This window comes from Hordeum vulgare, chromosome 7H (assembly GCF_904849725.1).
Source record: "Hordeum vulgare subsp. vulgare chromosome 7H, MorexV3_pseudomolecules_assembly, whole genome shotgun sequence".
NCBI lineage: Eukaryota > Viridiplantae > Streptophyta > Magnoliopsida > Poales > Poaceae > Hordeum > Hordeum vulgare.
Window position 1 is genome coordinate 23,917,011 of NC_058524.1, and position 25,578 is coordinate 23,942,588.

General features: G+C 43.2%; 2 protein-coding genes across 2 annotated transcripts; one reads left to right on the top strand and one right to left on the bottom strand.

Moving 5' to 3' along the window:
• The first annotated feature begins 588 nt into the window (after window positions 1-588).
• LOC123410910 (transcription initiation factor TFIID subunit 14b-like) lies at window positions 589-4,246 on the top strand. Its single transcript, XM_045103837.1, has 7 exons — window positions 589-859; window positions 2,328-2,410; window positions 2,502-2,723; window positions 2,798-2,985; window positions 3,066-3,190; window positions 3,651-3,729; window positions 3,836-4,246. Exons 1-7 carry the CDS (start codon window positions 647-649, stop codon window positions 3,862-3,864), a joined length of 939 nt encoding a protein of 312 aa, XP_044959772.1. The 5' UTR covers window positions 589-646; the 3' UTR covers window positions 3,865-4,246.
• Window positions 4,247-17,604: 13,358 nt separating this feature from the next.
• On the bottom strand, window positions 17,605-19,824 carry LOC123407614 (mitochondrial metalloendopeptidase OMA1-like). The gene is made up of 3 exons (XM_045100779.1): window positions 18,639-19,824; window positions 18,464-18,552; window positions 17,605-18,031 (listed from the first exon to the last, which is right to left on the bottom strand). The coding sequence occupies exons 1-3, from the start codon at window positions 18,729-18,731 to the stop codon at window positions 17,809-17,811; spliced, it is 405 nt and encodes a 134-aa protein (XP_044956714.1). The 5' UTR covers window positions 18,732-19,824; the 3' UTR covers window positions 17,605-17,808.
• Window positions 19,825-25,578: the final 5,754 nt, after the last annotated feature.

Consider the following 25,578-nt stretch of genomic DNA (forward strand, 5'->3'; position numbering starts at 1 on the left):
TCCTTTGGAGACAACATATTGTGTTTCAGTGCATTTGCCTGCCTATTTTCCCCAAGGGACACAGCCTAAGCTCAATCATGTCCATGTTTACTTTGCTTATATGCTACTCCCTCCGTTCCTAAATATAAGTCTTTTAAGAAATTTTAATAGAATGTATATAGACATACTTTAGAGTATAGATTCACTCATTTTGTTCTGTATGTAGTCCCTTAGTGAAATTTCTAAAAAGACTTATATGTAGGAACGGATGGAGTAGTATTTTTTTTTAGACAATCCCATGTGCTATTTTTTTTTTTTTTTTGAGAAATCCATATCTACAGGTTTCTTTTTTTTTGACGGAAATCCATATGCTATGAGTGATCCACCAAAGCCAAGGCTAGGCCACCCATGGGCTCACTATGGACCGGGCCGTGCGAACTCTACTGTACCGCGCCATTGCTCAGCCCAAAAGTACCATCCAACCAATATCGCAATGTTTTTTTTTTCCCTAGAACAGCCAATTCCAACGTGCGGAACGCCCGAACCCGATCACCGACCAGACCGACCGACCGACCCGAACCAAACCACCTTCGCGTCGTCTCCCTCCGCACCGCCGCGGCGAACTGACCCACCCACCCGAGCTCCACCCCCAAACCCTCGCCCGCCGATGGAGCCGCAGCCGCCGTCCTCGCCGCCGCCCCCCGCGGCGGCGGCGGCCACGGCCACGGCTGCGCCTACTCCTCCTCCCGCTCCCGCTCCCGTTCCCATTCTCCTATCGGACTCGCCTCCTGCGGCCGCGGCGGGGGAGCCCGCGCTGACCGCCGCGCAGAAGGCGCTCCGCTTCAAGCCGACGCGCTCCCCCGAGGACCCCGAAAAGAAGGTTCCCCTCTCGCCCTCACCCACCTCGTGTTTTCGATATGCAGTAGCTCCTGTACGGCGTGCGTGCTTGCCGCGCATTGGGGGTCGGGGGGGGGGGGGGGGAGCTAGGGTTTCGGCGGGCGTACCCCTGCGGTCTTTGCCGGAACGTAGCACGGCTAACCCGGATCAAACGAATCATGCCGCATCGTTCGTAGGTGGTTTCTGCAGTTGAAAAAAATGAAGTGATGGCAAATGTGTGCAACTGGACTTTCATTTGGAACGTTCCATCTGTTCTGCTCCGTGTTTGTAATTGAGCTGATGAGCATTCGACTTATGAGAGGCAGACTGGACTAGAATATGCAGGCCTACTGGATCCAAGACCTTATGCAGCGCTCAGTAATAAATCACAAAATGAATGATGCTAGAGTGCTTGCCGCTGCAACCGAGAAACGGTCAGAACAGGGATCCAACACAAAGTGCTATTTTAACTGATGTGCTAAGTTATGGGCTGTGTAACCTGATAATGTCTTTGATAACTCTGTGTGCCGTTTTCTTTACCGGACTGTCATGCGTGTTTGCTCTGCTCATTCCCATAATTAAGTTGATGCGAGTTGAGAGAGGAGGCTGGAATATTCAGGCATATAATCGAGCGAGTACCTTGTGTTTGGCAGAGGATCCTTTGTGTCATGCTAGTTGCTACCATGCCTTTGCGTAGAACATCTTCTTAGTCTGACATATGGTGGTCCTGTATAAAGATTACCTGCTTCCTAGGCATGAAGAGTGTGCCAATAACTAAGCATTTATCGGGGCACATCTTACAGTTATGTAAAGGCTCCTGTATGTTTGATGGATCAGATTGTAGATTTTAGTTTTGGTACGTTTCATCCGTTGTGATTTTCATTGTTAGATGCTACTCCCTCCGTTCCTAAATATAAGTCTTTCTAGAGATTTTACTACGGACTACATACGGATGTATATAGACACACTCTAGAGTGTAGATTCACTCATTTTGCTCTGCATGTAGTCTATAGTGAAATCTCTAAAAATACTTATATTTAGGAACGGAGGGAGTAGACCTTATTGTCCTTCAAGCTGCAATGACTTTCTGATTAACTGTTACCAAAATCACTTTAAAAGCTCTAGAATAGTTAGGCATGTCACTGAGCAAGTAACTTGTGTTTGGTAAATAATTCTTTTGTCATGCTAATTGCTACCGTCTCCTTGCATAGAACAACGGCAGATTATCCTAAAGTATGGTGGCCCAATACAAAATATCACATGATTCCTATGCAGGAAAAGAAGGGCAAGAACTAAGAATTCGTTAAAGTGCATCTTCTAGTTTTGTAGAGGCTCAAGTATGATGTTTGATTAATCACACAATAAGATTGAATGTTGTACATTTCATCCATTGTTATTTTGATGATTAGACAATATTTATATGTAGTCTATGATGATTTTTTGATTAACCATTGCCAAAATCTCTTGAACAGAATAAGAAGCTCAAGGATGTGGAGATCAGTTTTCCAATTGTCTATGGAACCATTTCATTTTGGCTTGGCAAAAAAGCAAGCGAGTAAGCACTTGCTTCACAGAAACATATTTTCGTTAATTTCTTGAATCAAAACTTTACATTGTCTGAAGAAAAAAATATTTTCCCCTTCTAGGTACAACTCTCACAAGTGGACCGTGTACATCCGTTCTGCAACAAATGAGGATTTGAGTGTCATAGTTAAGCGTGTAGTGTTTCAGCTTCACCCAAGTTTCACTAATCCAACAAGAGTTGTAGAGCAACCGCCTTTTGAGTTGTCCGAATCTGGATGGGGAGAGTTTGAGATTGCAATAACCCTTTATTTTCACAGTGATGTCTGCGAGAAGCGCTTGGACTTGTAAGTGACAAAGTTCTTTTTTGAAAGAGATTTTTTATTTGGGAGCAAACACTTAGGTGGTATAATTGACGCAGGTTTCATCAGCTTAAGTTGTATCCGGAAGAGGACGCTGGACCTCAGTCAACAAAAAAACCAGTTGTAGTGGAGACATACGATGAAGTTGTCTTCCCTGAGCCCACTGAAGCCTTTTTCCTGCGAGTGCAAAATCACCCCGCTGCTACCGTGCCCAGGCTACCTCCTGGTATAACATTGTCTTCTCCAGGTATGTGGCTTATTGGCTTCTACTTGCTATTTTTATAGTGGGAAATGGTTAAGTAGCATCTGAATCTTTGAATCATCTAGGTCCTATGGAACTTATGCCACATGATAAGAAGCGTTTTGACACCAAGGATCATTCTCTGAACCAGTGGTTCTCAAACTTCTCTGAAGCAGATGAACTTTTAAAACTGGCTGCTGCTCGTCAACAGGTGAGAATCAGAGCTAGTGGTATTTGTCCTTATTAGTTGTATATAATAGCTGGCAATGCTGGTAGAAGGCATTATTTCCCCATGGGACATAGTCTTGCCACACATGTTGTAAGGTTCACTGCTGTTGAGAGTTCCCTCATATGAATTTCAGTCAGCGAATGTGTTTTAGGATAAGACGTATGCCAGTAATAGAAAGCCTAGTGTCTGGTTGTGGAATCATCCATTCGATCTGATATGCATATCCTTGCTCTTGCTGTAACACTGGAAATATTTTGCTCTTGGTGTCACTTTCATAGAGCCATGTGCTGTTTCTGGTGGCTTTTATTTCATTTTGCTTGTTTAGTTACGTGGTGTTGCATATAACGGGTCACATTCAAACCTGATAGAATTTGCATGGATGTGAACAGTTAGTCGTGGAAAACATCCTGTGATTGACATTGTTGCCTTTTTGTTCTTCTAGGTGCAAGCTCACATAGCTAAGCTGAGAAGGCAGCTAAGCATGATAGAGGGAATGCCCCAGCAATCCAGAGTTATCTCTGGTCAGTAAAGTTAACCTTTCTTCTTCTTCTTCTTCTTTTGATTAGCAGTGATCACATTTGTAAATCGTGTGCTGAAGGGTTTAACTTCACAATCTTTTATGTCCAGGTCCTGGCCAACAATTTGGGCATAGCTAATGGAACGGTAGCTGTTGTAAGAAAGATGCCGGAACTTGATAACTCGCTAACATGTGATAAATGTATCTTCATTGACATCTTTGGCTCGCAGTTGATGTTCAGTTCCTGCCAGTATGCATAAAGTGCAATCTATGTCGTACTCCCTTTGTGCATTTTGGAATCAACATGAGCATGGTGTACTGCACATGACCTGACCTGGAGGCATGCTGGATCGTGTACCTGCCTTAAGTTATCACGCTGTCTATTCTTCCTTTTCTTTTATGTTCCAGTAGAAGCATAGCACAGGGTTGCAAATCCATTTTGCTAACATAATGGAATGCGCTTTTCTTTTTTGTTACTACAATATTTGTTAATTTCCAAAATCATTTAACAGTTACATGAAGACTCTAGTCTAACCTTTATTTGAAGTGGATCCATACTAGAACATCTTGCAGTGAACAAGAAGTTTAAGAAGTTTTTTAGGGGAATGCCGTACGACACACCTTACTTGAACTTAAGAGTTAGTAGCGATCTAAAAGACCTTATATTAGTTTACTGAGGGTGTACATCGTTTATTACATCCTGCAAGCTAAAAGCTGGGGGATTACCCTCCCAGACTAACGGAGTATTCGAATAAAAAGCGTGCCTTGCAATGTTGTGCGCCACCATGTTGGCCTCCCTTGGACAATGCTGATGAGAAACCAAACCGAATTTCAATGATCACATTTTAAGCTTCCTTCAGGTCTGAGAACTAACAACATCCATCTTTCATGGACCAAGAGGCAGGCAAAAGATCCCTAAAGGCAAAACAAGGTGTTCAGTTAGGCTACAAACCACCTCCCTGTGATTATTTCTTGCACGGTGCGCCTCAGCACACCTCTCCCTATTTAATTTTCAGCTACTTGCTCTACCGATTGTGCTAAAATAAGGTACTTATCTACCTTTAAAAAAGGAATATCTTTTTTGGGAATAACCACTTAAAATAGGATTGTGGGTTGAATATTTAAAAATATAGGGATTTTGTTTTGTAATATCATTGAGGATGACCAAAAGCAATCGGCATTTTTTTTAGAAAAATCCCTGTCCTTTTCAGTAATTAACCCACAATCCCTCTTTAAATCACAACCAAACCCTTTTTTGCATTTTTTTTTTCAGAAAATCCCTTTATGTTTCAGGTAAACAACCCACCGTCCATATTTAAGTCAGCTGAAACGTCTTTTTCTGTTTTAACAAAAGAAAAACTTATTTCTCGGTTAATCAATCCATAGTTTATTTACAACAAAATTATCCATATCTTTTACACCATAAGTCTGATTCTAACATGTTATATATATAAGTTAATTAAAAAATATGTAGAATCTAACTATGATGTTGTTTTTAGTTGTTAAACATTTTAAAAATATTATTTTTTATGCACGCTTAATTTATAGTGTATGGTCCTTTTTTCCATACGAATTGCAAATAAACACCAATTAAAACCATATTGAGAGGGAAAAAAATACTGATAACCAGACATGCACACCTCCGAAATACCTCACGAGAAAAAACAACATATTTTTCATCTTATTTCGAGCAAGTGTGGGGGAAGTCGACAAACGTCTTAGGACTAACCATAATCAAATGCGTTTTCATTGTGTGAGCACTGAGTCCATTGTGGACAAGGCAAATGTGATACCATGTGAAAATAAACAACCTATTAGGGTCTTGAGTCATGGTTATTGCGTTAAGGGCATGTGTCATTTTCTCTCTTGGTGCAACACACGGGCTGTTTTGCTAGTCTCCCCTAATAATAAAGCGCGGAGCGCTTCTGCCGTCCGTCGTGGTAATTTTACATAAAACCCCCTGTGTTTTGTTGAAATCAACCCGCAGTCCTTCATTAAGTGGAAAAAAACGTTTCATTGTTTCAAAAAAAAAAAACTGTCCCATTACCTCCGTCTTCCCCACCCCGCAGACCTCCCTGCCCCCTTCGTATCCAGATCGAGCGACAGAGAGAAGAAGAGGGGAGCCACCGCCGCTTGCGCCACGGACGCCACCGCCCCCATCCCAAGCCGCCGGCAAGCGCCCCCCCCCCCCCCGAGAAGGAGAGGCGAGAGAGGAGAGGGATCCGGCAGGCCGAGGACGACGACGAGCTCGTCGGCTTTGAGGAGGGAGGCGATGAGGAGCGGGGAGCTCGGGCGGACGTGCGGAGGGGATGACCATCCCTCGAGGCCGGCCCACGCCCCGGCGCGGAGCGGGGAGCTGCTGCCCAAGGGCAGCGGCCCCGACGCGGCGGCTGCGGCGATGCGGCACGAGGGGTGGATGGTGCGGTACGGGCGGCGGAAGATCAGGAGGTCCTTCTTCCACACCCGCTACTTCGTGCTCGACAACAAGCTCCTCGCATACTACAAGAAGCAGGCCAAGGACAACAACATGGTAGGTGCTCCAGACTTTCAGAGCTCCGTACCAGAGTTTCTGGTCAGAGTCAGATCGTTTGAGCTGATCTGAAGCTGAACAAATATGTTCATTATAATTTGCAAGTGCTCTGTTGAGCTGGGGCTATTGAACAAGAGGGGATGCTTTTAGTTGAGTCTGGGAAGTGCTAACGAATGTGCCTCGCGAATTAGTGGGGTTTTCCTTTTTCTTGTGAATCATGTGAGCAACTTGCTTGATCTGCCTGGAGCCCTGGACCTTTTTTAGTGTTCCAATAATTGAGTCTACTGTTCTCCTGAAAGGTGCTGTTTTCATAGATGTACAACACGTAGATGGGGGGTAAGAAGTAAGAATGTTTGAAACATATTTCCCTGTTTCTGTGGGAACCGACAAGTTTCAGTTAGCTGCATTCCTCTTTGTTTGGCCCTTAGCAAGAGGTTTCCAATGCAATGAGAAAACATGACAATTTGATACCAGTACATTGTTCATGTGGTATATTCCGCAGCAGGGGCATGGTGCTTGTATTTAACTTTCTGGAGCAAATCTTGTGGATGTGCAGGTTCCACTGTTTCTCATCTTCTTTTGTATATACCATAAGCATGTATTACTGGTTTTGCGATGACAGGCTGTAAAACAAACAGATAAAATGATTAGATACAACAGTACCAAAAAAACATGCTGATAGAAAGCCGTAGGCACAGTAACCAACTAAACTTCATTTACTCACATATCTTACTAAAAGTGTCTAACTCAATGTCAGTGTTGCACATAATACCTGCAATTTTTATAAAAATGTTCACAAATGATTGAATGTATGCAGTTAAACAGTAATGCTTCTGAGTCTTTCTGATTATATACCTGAGTGAATTTTAAAGAATTAATTGTCGGGATGGATCCGAATATTATAGTATATTTTTAAAAATGTTTCTTGAAATTCAGAATAATTCTTTGAGTTACCAAGTTTTTTGACAACCATGATATTTTTTAAAAAATATGAACATTGTTTCAACTTGTGAATTGTGAATAAAATTAAAAGAAGAAATATTTTGTTGCATTTGTGAACAAATTTTCGAAATCATGAGATAAGATATGAACATAATGTGGTCATCACCATTGAAGATGGTGGTTTTTTCTCCCCTTGCAACGCCCGGACCTTTTGCTTATATGCTTATGAGTTTTGGCCCTTTTCTGGGAGGAAATTAATGGATATTTTTGCTGAACTTGGCTAGAACAGAAGCTTCTCCTGCATGTGATTTCAGATTTCAGATTTGTTCCTTGAATCAGTAGCTCTGATATTTAATTTCTCTGTTCAATGGAAGGCGCATATGAGCTGCTAAGTGATACATTAGTTGTTGGGTAAATAGAAATTATATTCTGATGCTTATGTTGATGTGTTTTTGCCCTTTCCTGGGAACAGAGTTAATGGATATATTTGCTGAAGTTTAAATAGAACAGAAGCTTTTTGTATGTGATTTGTACCAAATGTAGCATGTGGATTTCAACTGTTTGTTGCTTGATGAATCAGTGGCACTGACATTTGTTCCCAGTGTTATTCTACTTCTGAGTCCAATTAGCGCGCATATGAGCTGCCGAGTGATATATTAACAGCTGTGAAAACAGATGTAATATGATATGGATTATTGATGTGTATCATATCTGAGTCAAGAGTGCGAAAAGAAGATAGCCCTATCCGTTAAAATGGACCAATGTGTTTTCAAATGTTTGCCGGCTTATTTTCCTCAATGAAAATCTCGAGAAAATGCTAAGAATTTGGCTTCTCCAATCTCCATGCATCGGCAGGAGTTTATTTTCAGCATTATTGATAACCCGATTGTGCAATTACACCAGTCAACAACTCCATAATGCACAAAAGCTTACACACTAGGATCCTTCTAGAAATGGCAGCATGCTTTGTGACTGACGGCTTAAAACCGGGCTGTGACCTGGGAGAACAGCGCTTTGAAATCCTTCGTCGGGGTGCCCCAAATCGAATGCCTTGAATTTTACCTCTTCATATTGCAGGGCATGTTTCAAGAGAAGTACAAAATCAGAATGATAGTCCTCAAGTGTCTGTCCATAGAATAAAGTTGCAGCAATTATCATATATGTTATACCTGAACACAAACTTCGGCCACATCAGCTCTAGGAATCGCCTTAGTGTCAGTCTGGAGAAGCTCATCATCCTTCCCAACAATCAGCTCCCGTACTCCCCCATCTTTGTCTTGCAGACCACCAGGCCTAAATCAAAGGAAAAAGAAGGAAATGATAGCATATTATGTATCAGCGAAGAGTTAAGAGGCTGAACCAGAGCCTCCTCTCTCTCTCACTCCGCGTGGAAACAACAAATGACCCTTCAGGAAGGAGTATTCAAAAATCTTGAGTTTATTCTCATCGAAGGAGTAGACATTACTGACATCAGCTTCCACGTGACCCCCAAGATTGAGAAGATTGTCTGGAACTTCCGAGAGATGAAATCAATTCATGGAGTCAGCCGCCTTCCATGATCATTTTATACGGTCATACATATGAATATAAGTCTATTTAAAATTTCTACTAGAAAACAACATATGAATGTATATAGATATACATTATAAGTATAGATTCATTCATTTTGCTTTATATGTAGTCCCTTATTAGAATTTCTAAAAAGACTTATATTTAAAAATGAAAGGAGTAGTTGCTATAATGATTTATCGTATGTTTAGATATCTACTTACACTTTAATGGCGGTGCAAAGTTCAACTACATGTTGATGAAGGACATGAGGGAAGGGGATTCAAATACAAAATTCATGATCCGAAAATCGACAATCTAAACCCGATGCAACGCACGGACACTTTTACTAGTAGTAATAATAAATACATTAAAAAAACACACCAAAACACCCCGTATTTTCGTCCGTCCTAAAACTAACTAGCGTATTTCCTTGGAGTACACAAGTAGGGCGTACGCATTGACGAGCAAGCTAGGCTTGCACAGCGGCGGAGTGTCCGGCACAGCACGTCCACCTCTAGTTTTCTGCTCTGAAATCCAACTCTGAACATGCATGGCTAGGCTAAATCCACGTCTCCGCCTGCCCAACTTGCAGCAACGCCGCCCGCCGCCGCCGTTCAACCATGCATACCTCCGCCTCTACGAGTACCGCCTCCCCTACCTCTACCCTACCCCCAGGGCCCGAATTCCCACCGTGCTCTGCACCTCCGCCGGCGCCGGCTAGTTCGCCGAGAGGACCAAGGCGACGAGTGCTATATATGAAGGCTAACACGAGCGGTTCGAAATCAAACCCAGCTGCGCCGGTGCTGAAACAGGGGCCGTTGACCTCAGCATAACCTTGCGGCGCTGACCGTGATCGATGATCCCCTCCTTCTCGGTTGCTGGCGTCGCCCCTCATCTTCTTCAGCAGCTTCAATTCGAGTTGCTGCTTGCCACCGCCCTCACCCGCCCATGGGATGCCGTACGTGGTCACCCGTCAGCATCGCTAGCTTGACACCGTGCGTGCAGGTTACCGCGCGCCGTCCTTCTTTGGCAGAAACTTCAACCCAAGGTACAGTGTGTGGCTGTGTGCAAGCAATATATATATATCACAATGTGAAACATCTTCCGATGTTCATTGCTAGCACACATAACTAAGCTGCATTTGGATAAAAGAGTTCGGTCAAATTCTAGCTCGTGGTACAAAAGTGGAAGACCAGCTTCTTCAAACCAAAATTGAAAACTTTGAGGAAGATGGATAACACTGATGACATAGCACATGCATGTTCTAAGAATCTCTACCTATTGCTTAAAAAAAACGGAGACGAAATCGAGATGCTCGAGTCTGCAAACCCAAAGGGTGCAGTAACCATTGATTTACTTAAACTTCGAGCTGCAACGAGCCAATGATCTGTCTTTTGGAAGCATCCATGAGAAAAACTTGCATATACCTTGGTGAAAGATTTGGTAAACTGTGACCATGCCCAGCCTCGACACTGGCAATCGATAGAGAAAAGAGAATCTCGTTTGGATAACCCCTCAACCTCCTTTGCCCTGAGTCTGCATATGCATCATTTTCGTTTCATGTGCTGTTCCCGGGTGCTCCTGCTGCTGGTTTGTTGTCCTCGATCAGTGCTTTTATGTGTTTGTGCTGCTTACTATGTCCAAACTCCAAACCCCCCTGTTACTGCTGCTTGGGCTAAGCCTCTGGCCCCTGGAGATGATGTCTGCATACTGCATATCAAGCTTTCTAGGGTGGCAAAGGTTTTGCGCTCTTGGAGTCGTATATGAAAACCAGGTTACAACTTGCTGCTCTCCAAAGTGGCTTCAGCAGGTTATTCTGGGCCTGGACCATGGCACCATGCTCAAGATCTCGGCGATCTCATGTTGGCTAACATTCCTCTCAAACAGTTCCTGAGGTTTAAGATCCTTGCACTGGCTGCCATCGCAAGATCAAGAATTAGACAGCGTTCAAGAATTTAATGGCTCAAGACAGGAGATGCCAACTCAAAACTCTTTCACCTTAAAGCCAATGGCCAATGGTCTTGAGGGAGAAGGTGACATCTTCTTAATGCTGCACGAGTCAGATGAAGCGTGCAGGTAAAGAATTTCAGGCAAGGTCCTTTGCAAACTATTGGCAATTTGTCTTGCCCCTTGTTTCCACACCATAGTCTTAAACTGTCAAAGCGCATCAATTAAGCAAAGAAGCATCCATGGAAATCTCATTTATGTCAGAAGTGCGGTTAAAAATATGCACACCAAGAAACAGCCGTGCTTGTTTCTCAAGCTAGATATTGTTGGGCTTTTGACTGGGTTTCTTGGGAATGCATGCTCGAGCTGATGGAAAGGATGGGTTTTGATCAGCAGTGACGGAACATTATTTTGCTAATTTGGAGCAGTTCGTCTTCTTGGATCCTTGTCGATGCATGGCAGTCTGGGAGAGCCCTTGATGCATCTTCGGGGCCTATGTCAGGACTCAGGGAGACCCACTTTCTCCAATGCTATTCACCATTTGGATCATGGCGCTCCAACAGGAAGATTGTGCCTGAGCGCTGTCCCTGGTCAATCTTCTGCTGGCTAAGCTTAGGATCATCGTTTATACAGACGATGCGGCTCTGTTTGGTAACCGTACCTCCTCTTCTATACGCCAACTCTCTGAGATACTTGGTCTGTTTGGGGAACCTTCTGGGGCGAAAGCTAATCTTCAAAAGAGCACCTTCTACTCAATCAGATGCACGGTGGCTTCGTCGAAAAAAGTTGCACGGTAAACATTTTTTCCGATCTTCGGGTTCAGGTGCAAGAGTTTGCTTGCAAATACTTGGGATTACCAGTTCACTTCAAACATATCCCCAAGTCTGACCTGCAGGCTGCAGCCATTGATCGGTAAGACTTCAGGTAGGCTTCGAAAATGTCCTGTATTTTTCAAAAAATATTATGGATTTTCCAAAATTTTCTTTAAATTAGAAAAGTGATTTATGTTTTTTAGGAAATGTTTCGGATTTTAAACAATGTTCATAATTTTCAGAAAAAATATTTATAAATTAACGTTTTTTCAACAATATTTTAAAAAAATTGCTTCAAATTTGTTAGCATTTTAAAAAAATCACAGTTTAAAAAAGTGTTCATATTTTTAAAAAATAATTGGAAAATTTAACTTTAGTTCGTTTTCATAAAAAAGAAATAAAAATAAAGAAAAACGAACCAAAAGATAAAAAAAGGAAATAAGCAGAATAGGAAAAAAACAGAAAAAAGGAACTGGGCCGGCCCAGTCAGGCGATCGCCCTATGGGACCGAAGGACTAGGTAGGAGCTCCCTTCATCCGTGCCCATTCGCATGCAGTTAATAAAGAAAAAAAGAGGGGAGAAATGAGAAAGTCATGGTCTGCTCCGGAGCTCATTTGAGCTCGGGATGAACACTAAATTCCAAAATAAATGAGAAACATTTCAAAAAATTCCTTTTTTTGGGTGCAACCATTGACAAATGTTTATTCTGCTTGCAAAATCTCATCAAATAATAACATTCCTAGAGGTCTTGGGAAAAAAATCAGTACTCCAAAATTTTATCGAAAATGAAACTTTGGAGCACCAATTTTGTTTTTCTTTGCTACGACTTCTACAAATATTTTTTTGATGAAATTTTATGAGCACTGAGAACTTTTGTCAATGTTTGCACTGAAAAAAATTAAGAATTTTTTGAGCATTTTTTGAATATTTTTCGACGACACTATTCATCCGACGTCGTTTCAACTTGTGTTCAAAAACATCATGTCCGAAGAAATGAGTGTGTGCACCGGATTCAAACCCTACTCTCCTGGTTGACTGGAAGTGCGGCAAGCCACTAGGCTTGGCTCGCGTTTGTTATGGTCAAGTAGTAGAGATGTGCACCCTCTGTATCGAAATACTAATAGTTGGGAGAGCTAGAATAGTTTTTCCTCGCTACAATTATTTTGGTACAGAGGAAATAGTTCCTGGTTTTCTGCAGTTTTCTCCAGTTTTTTTTCTTCTCTATTTTCATTGTTTTTTTTTTCTTTCTTTTTATATTTTTATTTTTTTATTTTTTATATTTTTTCTTATCTGTTTTCCCCATTCTTTTTTGCATTTATCTCTTTTTTATTTCCTATTTTACTTTTTTTATTCTTTGTTTCTTTTGGTTTCATTCTAAGTTTTACGTACATGTCAACACCATTTTTCTAATAAAAAATGCTATACTTACGTAAAAATTTACATAAGGCTACGTAACTTAACTAACTACTAATCCTTCCGCCCCCCTGATTTTAACTGAATGAGGCCCCTAACCTAATTTTTTCAAATTAAAAAACGCCACCTAAGCCATTACGTTAGTCTATGGCCCTGTTTGGATCCCACTGCTAAAGCTAGTTTGAGCTAGTTTGAGCTGAACTAGCTCCCAAAGTATCCAAACACATGGGCTAGTTTGGGTTAGATGCAAACTAACCCACAAAAAAACTAGCCCTGAGAACAGGTGCTAATTGGAGCTAGTTGGGGATGGACAGGTAATAATAATAATATTTTAACCACATCGGATCCTTTCCTCTCCATCCTCCCACATCGCACGTCGCTCCGCCTGCTCGGCCCGCTCGGCCGCGCTCGCCCCGCCGGCCGCGCTCGTCCCCGCTCGACCTGCTCGCCCCCGCCGGCCACCTCCGTCGCGTCCCGTCCAGGCCGCCTCGTCCACCTGCCACCGGTCGCCTCCATCCTCCTCCATATCCCTACACCAGGCCTACACAAAAGCTGGCCACAACAAATCGTGGTTAAAAGATACACATGATTGAAAAAAGTGCATTTATTGTCAAACTAACCTTTGCATCCAAACACCATCAAAGGCTAGAGTTAGTTCATGGTTAGACTAAAGTTAGAAACTAACTCTAACCTCTAGCCAAGTTAGAGTATCCAAACAGGGCCTATGTATGGTAGCTACGTAGGTGTAGCATTACTGTTTTCTAATACATGTTTAACATTCTTACAACACAAATTTAACATTTTTAATACATGAAAAATCTTTTTATACATGTTCAATATTTTCCAATTTGCTTTATTAACATTTTTGAAATACTTGTTTAATATATTTTTAAATGCCTAATTAACATTTTTTATGCATGACAAAAAAATCTCCGGTTCTAAAAACATGGCCAACCCTTATTTGTATACACATTTAACATTTCCAAATGCTTGATTAATATTTTTATATATTTGTTCAATATTTTTTAATGGTTCATTAATATTTTTATATACATGATCGAAGAAATCACCACTAATGGCTCCCCTTAAGCGATAAAAAAGCGAAGCATAGGCCACATACAGGAGGGAAAAGGGGGGGTATAAAGGCCTGGCCCAAATCAAGCCTGTTCAGCTAGGGTTAGTCGGTTAGAAGGGGGGAGAAGAGAGCTCCAGTGGTGGCGGCTCCTGCTCTGCATCCAGCGACGACAACTCCTCCTCCTCCTGGAGGTCCACCCCTCCTGCATCTGAACGCCGACACCTCCTCCTCCCCCTCTTGGATATCCACCCCTATAGATTCAGGTGAGGATCTCGTCCTCTCTCTCCTCCTTCTCTCATCCATTGATCCATTATCCATAGATCTCCATGATGAAGAATTCTGAGTCCGACGAAGAAGAACTAGAGAAGACCGATTCAGAGGAGGATATAGGGTACAAGGATGAGGATGCTAAAGATGAAGTGGCACTTATGCTTCAACAACTGCCATTTATATTATAAGCTATTAAGACATTACTATGCATTTATGCTTGCTGTGTGAACCACTAAACCTTATCCTCATAGGCTATTTTAGACTTTCACTTATCTATATGTGCTATACTTCCTATTTTCTTGGGCATATTATTCAAAAACAGCCAAATTTTGCTCAATTAAAAAAACGCTTAATCTTCGTTAAGCTACGCTTAAGCGGCCATTGCTCTAAGGTGTGGCCTTACGCTTACCGCTTTTTTGAACATTGATGTTAACTGTATGGGATCTTGACCCAAAGTTTCATAGATTTACATTTGTGGCTATGGTATATATATGGAGACATATGGTTCAACTAAGTTGACTACGGACTACTCAACTTGTTTTGTTGTCATGTTAACCTAGGAAGGTGTATGTGGATACAGTAGCTCTGTTGTGTAGAAGATTTTCATATTATCTTTGTCTTTGGGGATTCTTAATTTCTCCATCAAGGGAATGACTGCAACATCTATTTTGGGAGCTATGACTTTCAGATTTACATTAGTTATGTTAACTCTTTGATTTTGACCCAAAGTTTCATATATTTACATTTGTTATGTTAATTTTATGTATGGGATCTTGACCCAAAGTTTGAAACTTTTCTTAGTCATATGTTAGATTACCAGATCAATGAAAACTAGCAGATTCGGCTTTGCTGACTATAAACAATCAAACTCTAGGAAGATACATTGGTATTTGGTAGTTTTTGTCTGTGCTTTCATGGTAGGAGCGAGTCATAAACTAAAATACCATATGAAGCCAACTCTAGATAACTCGAAGTATCTTATCGTGGAGAAAATTGCATCTTGTGCAACAACCTAACTTGAATCATCATTTTTTCCCTTTTTTCTGGAGTTGCAATCCATGATGCATATTTTTTATGTATAACTTATGCTAACTGGTTGTTAGAGTATTTATTATCCATGTAAGAATATATTCATTCTTATTTTGTGTCTTGTCTTTAATTGTTAATTTAATTTTTAGAATTTTACATGCTATCTTTCACGATCATGTTGGTGTCTTCTAGAGATTTGATCCATGTTTGGCTAATGCTTTTGTTGCTGCTTAGATGGTATGCACAATATTGCTTTGCAAACCTTCAGGACATTGATTGATTGTATTGCTTGGTTCTGGTCTAAGGATCTCTTATCCTGAAATTTTATGGTGCTTTGCTAACTGATGGTGGTTCTTTGTATACGTAAACCTTAGGCTGATAATAGTTATTTAGTTGTTACTAGACAACAAATTTCCTTTTTTTCAGAATGTTGCTGGATAATAAATCTGTGTGAACTCATATAAATGACGACACGGGGCACAAAGAGGCGCTTTAGGCTACTCATAGTGGGAAAAGCTTTAGCAAGTCAAGTGCGCCACATGCATGCCTCAGGGGGGGCGCCATTGACGGCCCAGCCACTAGTGATCATGCTAGTGGACACGAAAAACAACACTCGCTCTTCGTGAGAGAACTGCAGGTCAACTCCCAAAGTGAGCTATCGACACAGGTGGAATGACCACCACTAGTATGACGCTCGTGCTACGCTATGGAACCAAGGAATTGCGGGCATTTCATCAAACGTCATTTGGGCATCAGCTGCCGGCGCACCAAATTGTGACTCCTCACGCGCTTCCGGCGGCGACGGAGGAGGAGGCAGGGCCAGTGGCGCTTCCAGTTTCTTCCTCACGAGTTATTTAGGACCAGATGCTCTTACTAAATCACCTTTGAAACCAATAGTAGTTGCTATGCTTAAATCACCTTTGAAACAAATAGTAGTGCTATGCTCGAACTTTTTCTTTTTGCTGAAGAGTTACTGGACATAAATATATAATCATAGCATTGCTGTAGAAGAGGGGTTGGATGAACTGGGTCAGGTGCATGTTCTTACCATCGAAGGTCCAACTATGGCCTCCTCATTTTTTTAATCCTTTTCTCTCATGCGTACTCCTTCAAGAGCTCCAAGATTCATGTCTCGTACATACATTCAGCTCTACAACCATGACCTCCAGTTCATTAATCTTTTAAACTAATTAACTGACTGACGACCAGTCCTTCTCACGAGTCACGACTCGCGTCACCGAGCACTTGCGGGAACGAGAGAAAGCACCAACGAGAATGAAGAAGCGGCGATGCTCTCAAATGGAAGCGACTCACAGGCAGCAATGGGCGGTCCACATATTCGTCTATGTGCCGTGTGCTACGCTGGTTGGGATACAATGCAGTTCTTGAATGAGCGCGCCCCGTAGGGGTGTGACCCCCATGATGTTCAGCGACGGCCAGCACGCATGCCGATAGGGTGTGCGGCCTCCACCAAGTCCAGGCGATGGCGAGCGAGCACGCATGAAGGGGTGGCGGCTTCCGCTTATCAGTGAGGGCAAGCGAGCGGCGCAACGGCGGGCATGGCCTCCAAACTATCCCGGCGACACAGAGCAGAGGAAACTGAGCCTGACGATATGGGGAAGAAGGAGAGAGGGGTCCTGGGGGGAATCACGCGCGGAAGCATGGCAATTTGAAATTTGAGCAAGGATCCTAAGCTCAATGCAGGAGAAGGAAGGGGATTGGGGGAGATAGGCGGCAGGGAGAGGTGATTGGGGGAAGCTACCGCTGGAGGTAAGAGAGAAAGATGGTGGGGAAGAGATCACTTTTTTTATCTACCATAAAGAACGATCCCTGTGGCTCCCTGCCGCTATGATGGTCCAGTTGTCAGGTTGAGGGAGAAGGTGGCTTAGACTACTCACAATGATAGTAACATAGAGATGGTAAAACTTTATAATTAGGAAAGATACAATAATATGAAACAGCCTTGTCAGCAACACGCCCAAGGCCCTGGGTCGCAGCGGGCGTGATCGTCACGAGTTTAATCACAAATCAAAGCTATTTAACAACTCTAAAACATCAAGTATGTCATTTGTGTGACTGAACTGCTTATCTTGGACAAATTAATAACCAGCAGTGCTTCTTTCGTCTTATGTAGTTTATAGTACAAATCTCTAAATGGTCTTATATTTAGGAACTGAGGGAGTACACCTTACATAGCAGACACATGTCCAACAAATAGCAGACACATGTCCAACGAACGCGGAAAAACCAGCATCTTAGTACCACAAACATAGCAACCACGGGTGAAAGCTTCGGAACCAGAGTAAAGACTGGAGTAATCATGTAGTTTCCTCTTAAAAAAAATGAGAAGGATCAAGATGCCCTCATATAGATGCTATTTACATAAATGGATCGATTTTTCTATAAACAGCCAATGAAGCAACCTAAAATCTTTGGGAATCAGGGCCTATCCATACTCTCAGTCATATGACAGAGCCTAAAACGGCATAAAACACAGATAGGAGAACTTTTTTTTTAATGTTGCAGGCCTGGTGCCTTGGACGGTATAGCTTCTTTATATAACTCCAGCGCCTCATCCATTATCTTTGCTCTAGATAAAAGCTGTGCTAATTTCTTCCCCGAAAGAAGATATATGTCATTCCCTATTAACTTTTCAACGGCCTTAGGGGCTGCGTGTGGATCAAAACCAGCAGCAGCCATTAGCAGCATTCCCATGTGATCTGCCTCTATCTCCGTCCTACATAAGTAGCATCATCAGGAGCGCTCTAACATGAAATATTTGCATAGGTTTGATAATGTAAACTTACTCAATTCATCGGTACTTACCTTAGAAATGTATCTGTTGGAATTAAAACAGTTTAAAAAGGAATAAAGTGGGTATAGAGCTGCTGGGCAACTCATCTTCCAATCATATAAGCCCTTGAGTGCATCAGATGCAGAATTAGATTTCCAGGAATAGTTTTGGCTAGTTAGGTTCAGACATTTGGCTATCGAAATTAGATTTGGATGAAAGGTTTGGAGGTTTCAATTTACCTGATATTTTTATGAATATATCACCGTGTATAAACATATAAACTACCATGTTAGTTAGATTTTCTGACACTCAGAGTACCCTCAGTAAATCTGACTAAGAGAACATCAACAATCTGAGATGCAGAGTTCAATTTACCTTCTTATGAAGTGCACCTTGAGGGGAAAAGGAAACCACTTCTTGTACATGATTGACTCTGACGGGTGTCTGGCAACCACATGTGCAATCTACATAAAGAGGCAACACAGCCAGCTTGAATACATTGGAAAAATACACAAAAGCACAGATGAAAACATTAACCGAGTAGACCTACCTCATGAGCAAGAAGAGTAGCAATTTCATCATCGCTCTCCAAGTGGTTGAGCAATCCAGTGAACACTATAATCTTGCCATGGGGCCACGACATTGCACCAACATGCCCATCATTTTTAACAACAATCACCTCCCAGTCAAGACCATTAAGGTGTGATATTTGTGGTTGTGGTCTGCATAGCTTGCCTTGTTTGTTACTCTCAATTGCATGCCTAACATCTAAGCTCGTGTCTTTGCAAGGGGAACCATGGACCAAGGCCGCATCACAACCCTTGATGTCAAGGCTGCGTTGAACAGCATCCAGAAGTCGCGCTGTGATAAGATTGACACGGACACTGTCGGGGTGGAGCGGGCTAAGAAACTTGGATGAGTGGTTTTACCTCACAATAGTAAAACATGACTCACCATACTCACGGTCGTCTACTGGAGAGCGAATAACAAAGTGAGCCCAATTAGTATAGGGCACAGTCTCAAGACGAAAGAAGCGGGTCTGACTGCTATATGGGACAATATCAAGATAAGTGTGGTAGACAAAAGGCCACATAATGTTGATGAAAGCAGCCGCAACCGTGACCTTCCAAAAACACCCAAAGTAGGTACGAGCAAAATGGATCACCGATCTCGATGGGGCTGCACAGTACTACGAAGGCCGACATACAACACGATTAATCTGACTTGGGAAGAGTCCTCGGATGGGTCCCAAGATCTGTCGTTGCTGCCATGGAGCGTTGAAGTACCGCCGAGGGAGAAAGATGTCGGGCGTAATGACTTGAAAAAGGAGTCTTCGAATAGACTCCATGTCCTTGAATTGCCGTGTTGCAGTGTAGAACGCTGAGAAATTAGTGCTGCATGTGGCAATGTAGACGGTCGACTATTGCGCATGATGATGTTGCGGAACATATGTCCATGAGTTGAGGCCAAGGCCTCCCCATGCCATGAGGTGGTGTAGTAGCGTCGAGGAAGCAATGTCGCTTGTGATAATGTGCATGTTGTGAAACAGATGTCCCTGAATGACCCCATGCCATGGGGCCGTGTAGTAGTGCCGAGGAAGCTGCATCGCCTGAGGCAACACAGGCGGTCTAGGGCCGGCAACCATGTTGTGTCGAAATAAGAGTCCCCTGGTGGTGCCCAAGACCACAGAGGACTGCTCTAGCTGTGGATGCACGAGGGGGGAGGCGGCCGGCTTGTAGAGGAAGGGAGGCAAGAGGGCAGACGGCGAGTTTCCCCTGCAGCAGCTCATGTTCTTGGGTTTCAATCTCTACCAGGAAGGGAAGAATATGGATAGCGGCTACCGTCTATACAGGGGTTCGATTCGGCAAGATGCATTTATGAGCGACGGCGTTGGGCTGTTGGGATCGGAGTAGGACCGTACTGCTTGACGGACTGGAATATTGGAATTCTTCGAGGGATTACTATGCTGGACGGATTACTGAGTTCATGGGAGAAGAAGAGGAATCCGGCCGGATCTCTTCCTCTGTTTTTGGACAGCAAAATAGGGGGAGAGGGTGTTACCAGCGCAAGCTGCCACAACGCCGCCGCCGGACCGCCTTGCCACCGACGCTCGGCCGCTGGATCTGTGAGCTCGGTCGGGGGGGACTAGTGATTCAGCAGTTGAAGGGCGATTGTTGCGGTTGGAAGGAGGAGGATTGGGGGGGGGGGGGGGGGGGGGGGGGGGGGGGAGAGGAAGGCTCAACATTGGGGACGTGCAACGCAAGCGGCGGCCAGAGTCAGAGCCGGCCTCAGAGGAAGGGAAGCACTTTTTCTAGGGTTTCGAGGGTGAGAGTCCTCGCAACGTCAATATGGATCAGAGAAAAACGCCTGCGCGGCCCTTTCAGCGGTGGGCTTTACCCTCCTACGCGCCGAAAACGTCTCCTACTTTTCTTTTTTAAGTTGATATCGACCTGGGGAGCTCCTAGTCGGCGCCTAGGACAACCTGCGCCCACATGCCCTGCAAATGAACCGGTTTTTTTATGAAAAAACAAAAACAGGAAAAAAAGAACACAAAAAGTTCATAAAAGCGAAAAAATGGTTCACAAATTTTGAAAGGAAAGTTCACGAATTTGCGAAAATTCACTGTGATCCAAAAAAAAGTTCACAATATTTTGAAAATTTCATGGATTTTGAAAGTAAGTTCATGAATTTCGAAATTTTTTATAAAAAGTTCGTTGAACTGAAAAAAAAGTTCAGAAATCTTAGAAAAAAATCATCATTTTTTAAGAGAGTTCATCGGTTTAAAAAAAACAGTTAATCAAATTTCAAAAAAGATCATCAAAATTTGAAAAAAGTTCATCGATATTCAGAAAAGTTTATATGATTTTAATAAAAAAATCGTGAAACTTTGAAAAGGGTCCATTGATTTGGAGAAATGTTTTTTCGTTCAAAAAAATTAATAAAAAAAGCCTGCGCTTTTTCGAAAAAATAAAGAATTATATAAAAAAAAAATGAAAACGAAAACGTAATAAAAAGGGTAAAGAGAAGAAAAAAAAAATAAAAAGAGAAAAACTGAAGAAAAAAATAATCCTGAAAAAACCTAAATGAAAAAGCCATCTAGGAAGCTTCCGGGAACTTTACAAAACCAAAAAAACCTCCCTCTCGCTGAGCCGGCCCATGACCAAACGCTGCACGTGCCGGTTAAGAAAAATGCACTACCTGATGTTGGTTAAACTTAAGAGTTTAAACTATCTAGGGGAATCCTTAGGATACTCAATCTCTTCATATTTATTCTTGATAGCAGCGGGGAGCCTTTCGTGCCTCTTAAAAACTAAAAGTGAATCATTGTACCTCATTGGAATCAAGGTTGCTCCTTTCTCTAAAGAAAATGTTGCTCCTTTGGCACTGCTAGTGAGCACCTTTTCTTGTAGATCATAGTTTGTTGTTTGTCAAGGCTAGTAGATATGGAGTGAATAAGTTATCTTCCTTGTCGGAAAGTTACTGCAATACCTCAAGTCAGAAAATCAATTTATCAAAATCCTCAATTTTTCGGCAAAGGTTGTTCCCGTGAGTTAAAACTTGAAGTTAAGACAACACTGAATGTGGTAAATGAGTCCCTCTAAAAAAAAGAATGCCATCTCACGTGGGCAGTAATAAGAATGGGTCCTTTAAATTTTTTAAGGAAAGAGTATGGAATAAAGTGAAAGCATGGATGGCCAAAATTCTATTTGTTTAAGGGAAGGATGTGTTAATAAAGTCTATTGCTCAGGCAGTTCCAGTATACTCTATGTAATGTTTTAAACTCCCTCGTGATCTCTGCGAGCATATCAAATGTTGATCCGAAAGTTTTGATGGAGAAGCAAGGAAGGTGAGAGGAAGGCCATCTAGGTCTCGTGGTGTGCAATAAAAAGGCTTAAAAATTGCGTTGGTCTAGGATTTTGTGACACTGAACTGTTTAACCTGGCACTTGTAGCCACGCAAGCATAGATAGTACTAACAGAGCCTAACTCAATGAGCGCAGGGATCCTCAAAGCTGAATGTTTTCATTCATGTGATTTTATCTATGTTGAACTCGGCAACTTGTCATCTTAAATTTGGAGATCCATCTTGGAGGGGAGGAACACACTTAAGCAAGGCGTCAACGAGGCATAGGAGATGGGAATACCACTAGCATGTGTGTCGTGGTTTTCTTACGACGGATGTCCTCATGAAAGGACTTAAGTGTGAAACCATCACAACTAGGTGGCGGCTTGAGAGGGGTTGGTCGAAATCGAGAGACGTGAGTTTACCCAGGTTTGACCCCTCCGATGGAGGTCAAAGCCTTCGTTCTGCTTTATGTGTATTGATCGCGATATCAATTACAAGGGTGTATAATCGCTACCTCTAGTCTCGAGGATTTCTAATCTGTCCATCTCTAATGACTTGTCTTCTTCCGACTTAACTTGTCCCTTTTGAGGTGCCTTGCCCCTCCTTATATAAGTTGAAGGGTAGGCTTACATAGAGTCCTGCTATGACTAGGATTAGTCTTTCTTGAATCCTAATCCGGGTCTTGCTTCTCTTGCGAGGGAACATTTCCTCTACATGGGCCTTCTATGTAAAGGAGTCATTGATGCGATTTCACATTTTTGATGGGGTGACGAGGACAACAGGAAAAGAATGCATTGCATGGCATGGTGGAAGATGTGTGTACCAAAAAATCAAGAAGGTATGGGTTTTAGAGACATCATGGCGGGAGTAAACTCATTAAAAATGATTATATCTGGCGGGTTGGAAATGAACAAAGTATTGATATTTGAAGAGATGCATGGATCCCCAATTGTTCAAATAGGAGGGCCATTACTCCGAGAAGAGGGAAACTTCTACGAACGGTTTTTTATCCTATTGATCCGGTCACGAGTTATTGGGATGAAGATTTGGTGAGACAAACGTTGTGGCCAATTGTTGCTTAAAGGGCGCTCGTAATTCCCCCCACGATGCATAATATGTCGGACTTCATTGCTTGGAGTTTTACAAAAAATGTTTTTTTTTTCACTGTGCGATCGGCCTATTTGAAGGAATGGAATAAGCTATATGGGACAAAATTGCAACATGCTAATGGTATGGGAAAAACCAATGTTAATCCGACGTACTTTACATGGAACCCTATTGTGTCGGGTTACGCTGGCTAATAGGCACATGAAAGTATCGGCCACCTGCCCATCATGCTCGAATGGGGCAGAAGATACAAAGCATGTTTTATTCATGTGTCGAAATGCAAAAGAGGTATGGGGAAAACTAGGATTGCATGAAGTGATTAATTAAGCTTGTGTTGTTGATTGTGCGGGGGAGGCGGTTTTCGAATTCTTGTTGCTTATGCCAGAATCAGAATTAGCGCTTATGGGTGCTCCAAAAACACGAGAACTGATTGCTGTTACAGCTTGGTACCTATGGTTGGAAGGACATAAGTTGGTTCATGAAGGAAAATGTCCAAGATGCACAACAAATTTCCTTGGGTTCCCGACTATAACGGCTAACTATGTCAATGCACACTCTTCTAAGGCAATTGACAGAATAGGAGGATGGAGCAAGCATCCTTCATGTTTTGTGAAGCTTAATGTTGACGCTTCTTTTGACCATGATCTACTTAAGGGTACGACTGGGGCTATTCTCGGAGATGATAATGGAAGATTCATTGTTGGAGGGAACTAAAAGATTGATTATTGTGCCGATGTATTAAGAGTAGAAGCTTTGGCTCTAAGGTTTTGTCTACTTGCACGAAAGCGGCGGTAGCAATATTTGTTGACTCCTATTTTACAGCTTGTGATTTTCCTCTTGCTATGTTTGAACATTGTAATAGAGAAGCAAATAAGATGACTCGTGAACTTGTTAGGGTAGCGAAATTTACTATCTTTAGGGGACTGGTTTGAGGGACATTGAACTTTTAATAACTGATGATGTAACTGTTATTTCAAATAAATAAAGTTCAAGTTTATTTCCCAAAAATAAAATAAAATCATACAGGCGCCAACCACCAGGCTATGATTCGGATAGGCGTGGCCTACGCTCCCGTGGGACTGTCGAACGAGCCCTTGCATGCACGCACGCACGCATGCCTGCCTGCTCCTGTGTTATCTCAGCTAGCTACCACACACACACACACAACTTGATCGTCCGGCCGATCGATCGATCGATCGATCTTCTGGAGATGGTCCAGACAGCTCCTATATTACATTACAGGCTGTTGGCAAGGACCAGAGGAGAGGAGGAGCCTTCGCAGGATCTCTCCCTGTCCCCCTTCCATTTCCTCAATCATAGGCCGTTCCTTTCACGAATATGTGTGTACCCAGCAGCCCAGCTGGCCGAACTGGAGCTCCACCCGTGCGTGCACCTACGTACCAGCCACTTCACACTAGCTAGCTCCCTCTGATCCATCTAACGCAGCTGATTTTCTCAAAATTGCGCCGGGTTCTTGACTAGCTCTAGCTTGGGCCTGAAACCACATTGGGTAACCAACGGGCTCATCATTAGGCGCGCGGTTGCCATAATTAAGCCTGCATTAGGGACCTTGATCCGCTCTCTCTCTATCTCTATCTCTATCTCTATCATGCGCAGTTGCACAGTGCACATATAAGATAGATACATATAGATAGATACTCCCTCCGTTCCTAAATATAAATCTTTTAAGCGATTTCAGTATGTGTCTACATACGAAGCAAAATGATTGAATGTACACTCTAAAATATGTCTATATACATCCGTATGTGTTCCACTAGTGAAATCTTTACAAAGACTTATATTTAGGAACGGAGGGAGTAGATGGTACGTACACTTGTGTACTTGCGACGGGCTGCGATATAATGGCAATGGGCGTGCACACGGCCGGGGGGGTCGGAGTCGTTGGTTGGGACAGCGGATAGGCACCTCCCCGCAACTTGCCGCTCGGGCGCTGTCTGCCCCTCCCCACACACGCAATGATTTCCTTTCCGTCGCTCGATCGATTCCCCCGGCGGCCCGTCAACGTCGCCGCGCGCGACCACGTCGCTCCGACCCACCGGCCGGCTCGCCATGTGGAAGCTCAGACGTCGCCGTCCATCGCCCGCCCCGCGCGATACGACCGGCCGGCCGCCCGCCGTCGCGGTCACTCGCCGCGGCCACCATCGGTCGCGCCACGGACGTGCTCACTCTGCATGCATGCAGAGATATGGGATTCTGAAACTCTACCGGCCGCTTCTCTTTGGTCGACTTGACCGGTCCATGACACGACGCAGCACGTATAGTCGAGTCGATTCCATGGAGCTAGCTGCAGGTCGCCGTCGACCCGGACCGGCTTTGCCGACGACGGCGACGCCGCTGCCCGCCGCAGACATGCATGCGCGGCGCCCCTGACAGCCTAACCTTCAAGCCCGCCTTGTCTGGCCGGTGTCCCTCCTTTCTACTCTACCTGCGTGCGTGCATGCAGCTGGTAATCCATCGGATCGAATCAAATCTAGCCAGCATTCAACGATGAAAGCGAGTAGACGACGGCGCTCTCT

Coding starts and splice junctions, on each gene's coding strand:
- LOC123410910 (XM_045103837.1), top strand. CDS start 647: ATGGAGCCGCAGCCGCCGTCCTCGCCGCCGCCCCCCGCGGCGGCGGCG. Junction 2,724..2,797: donor TGCGAGAAGCGCTTGGACTT/GTAAGTGACAAA, acceptor TAATTGACGCAG/GTTTCATCAGCTTAAGTTGT. Junction 3,730..3,835: donor GCAATCCAGAGTTATCTCTG/GTCAGTAAAGTT, acceptor TTTTATGTCCAG/GTCCTGGCCAACAATTTGGG.
- LOC123407614 (XM_045100779.1), bottom strand. CDS start 18,731: ATGTCGTGGCCCCATGGCAAGATTATAGTGTTCACTGGATTGCTCAAC. Junction 18,553..18,638: donor CTACTCTTCTTGCTCATGAG/GTAGGTCTACTC, acceptor CTCTTTATGTAG/ATTGCACATGTGGTTGCCAG. Junction 18,032..18,463: donor AAGGTGCACTTCATAAGAAG/GTAAATTGAACT, acceptor CTACTTATGTAG/GACGGAGATAGAGGCAGATC.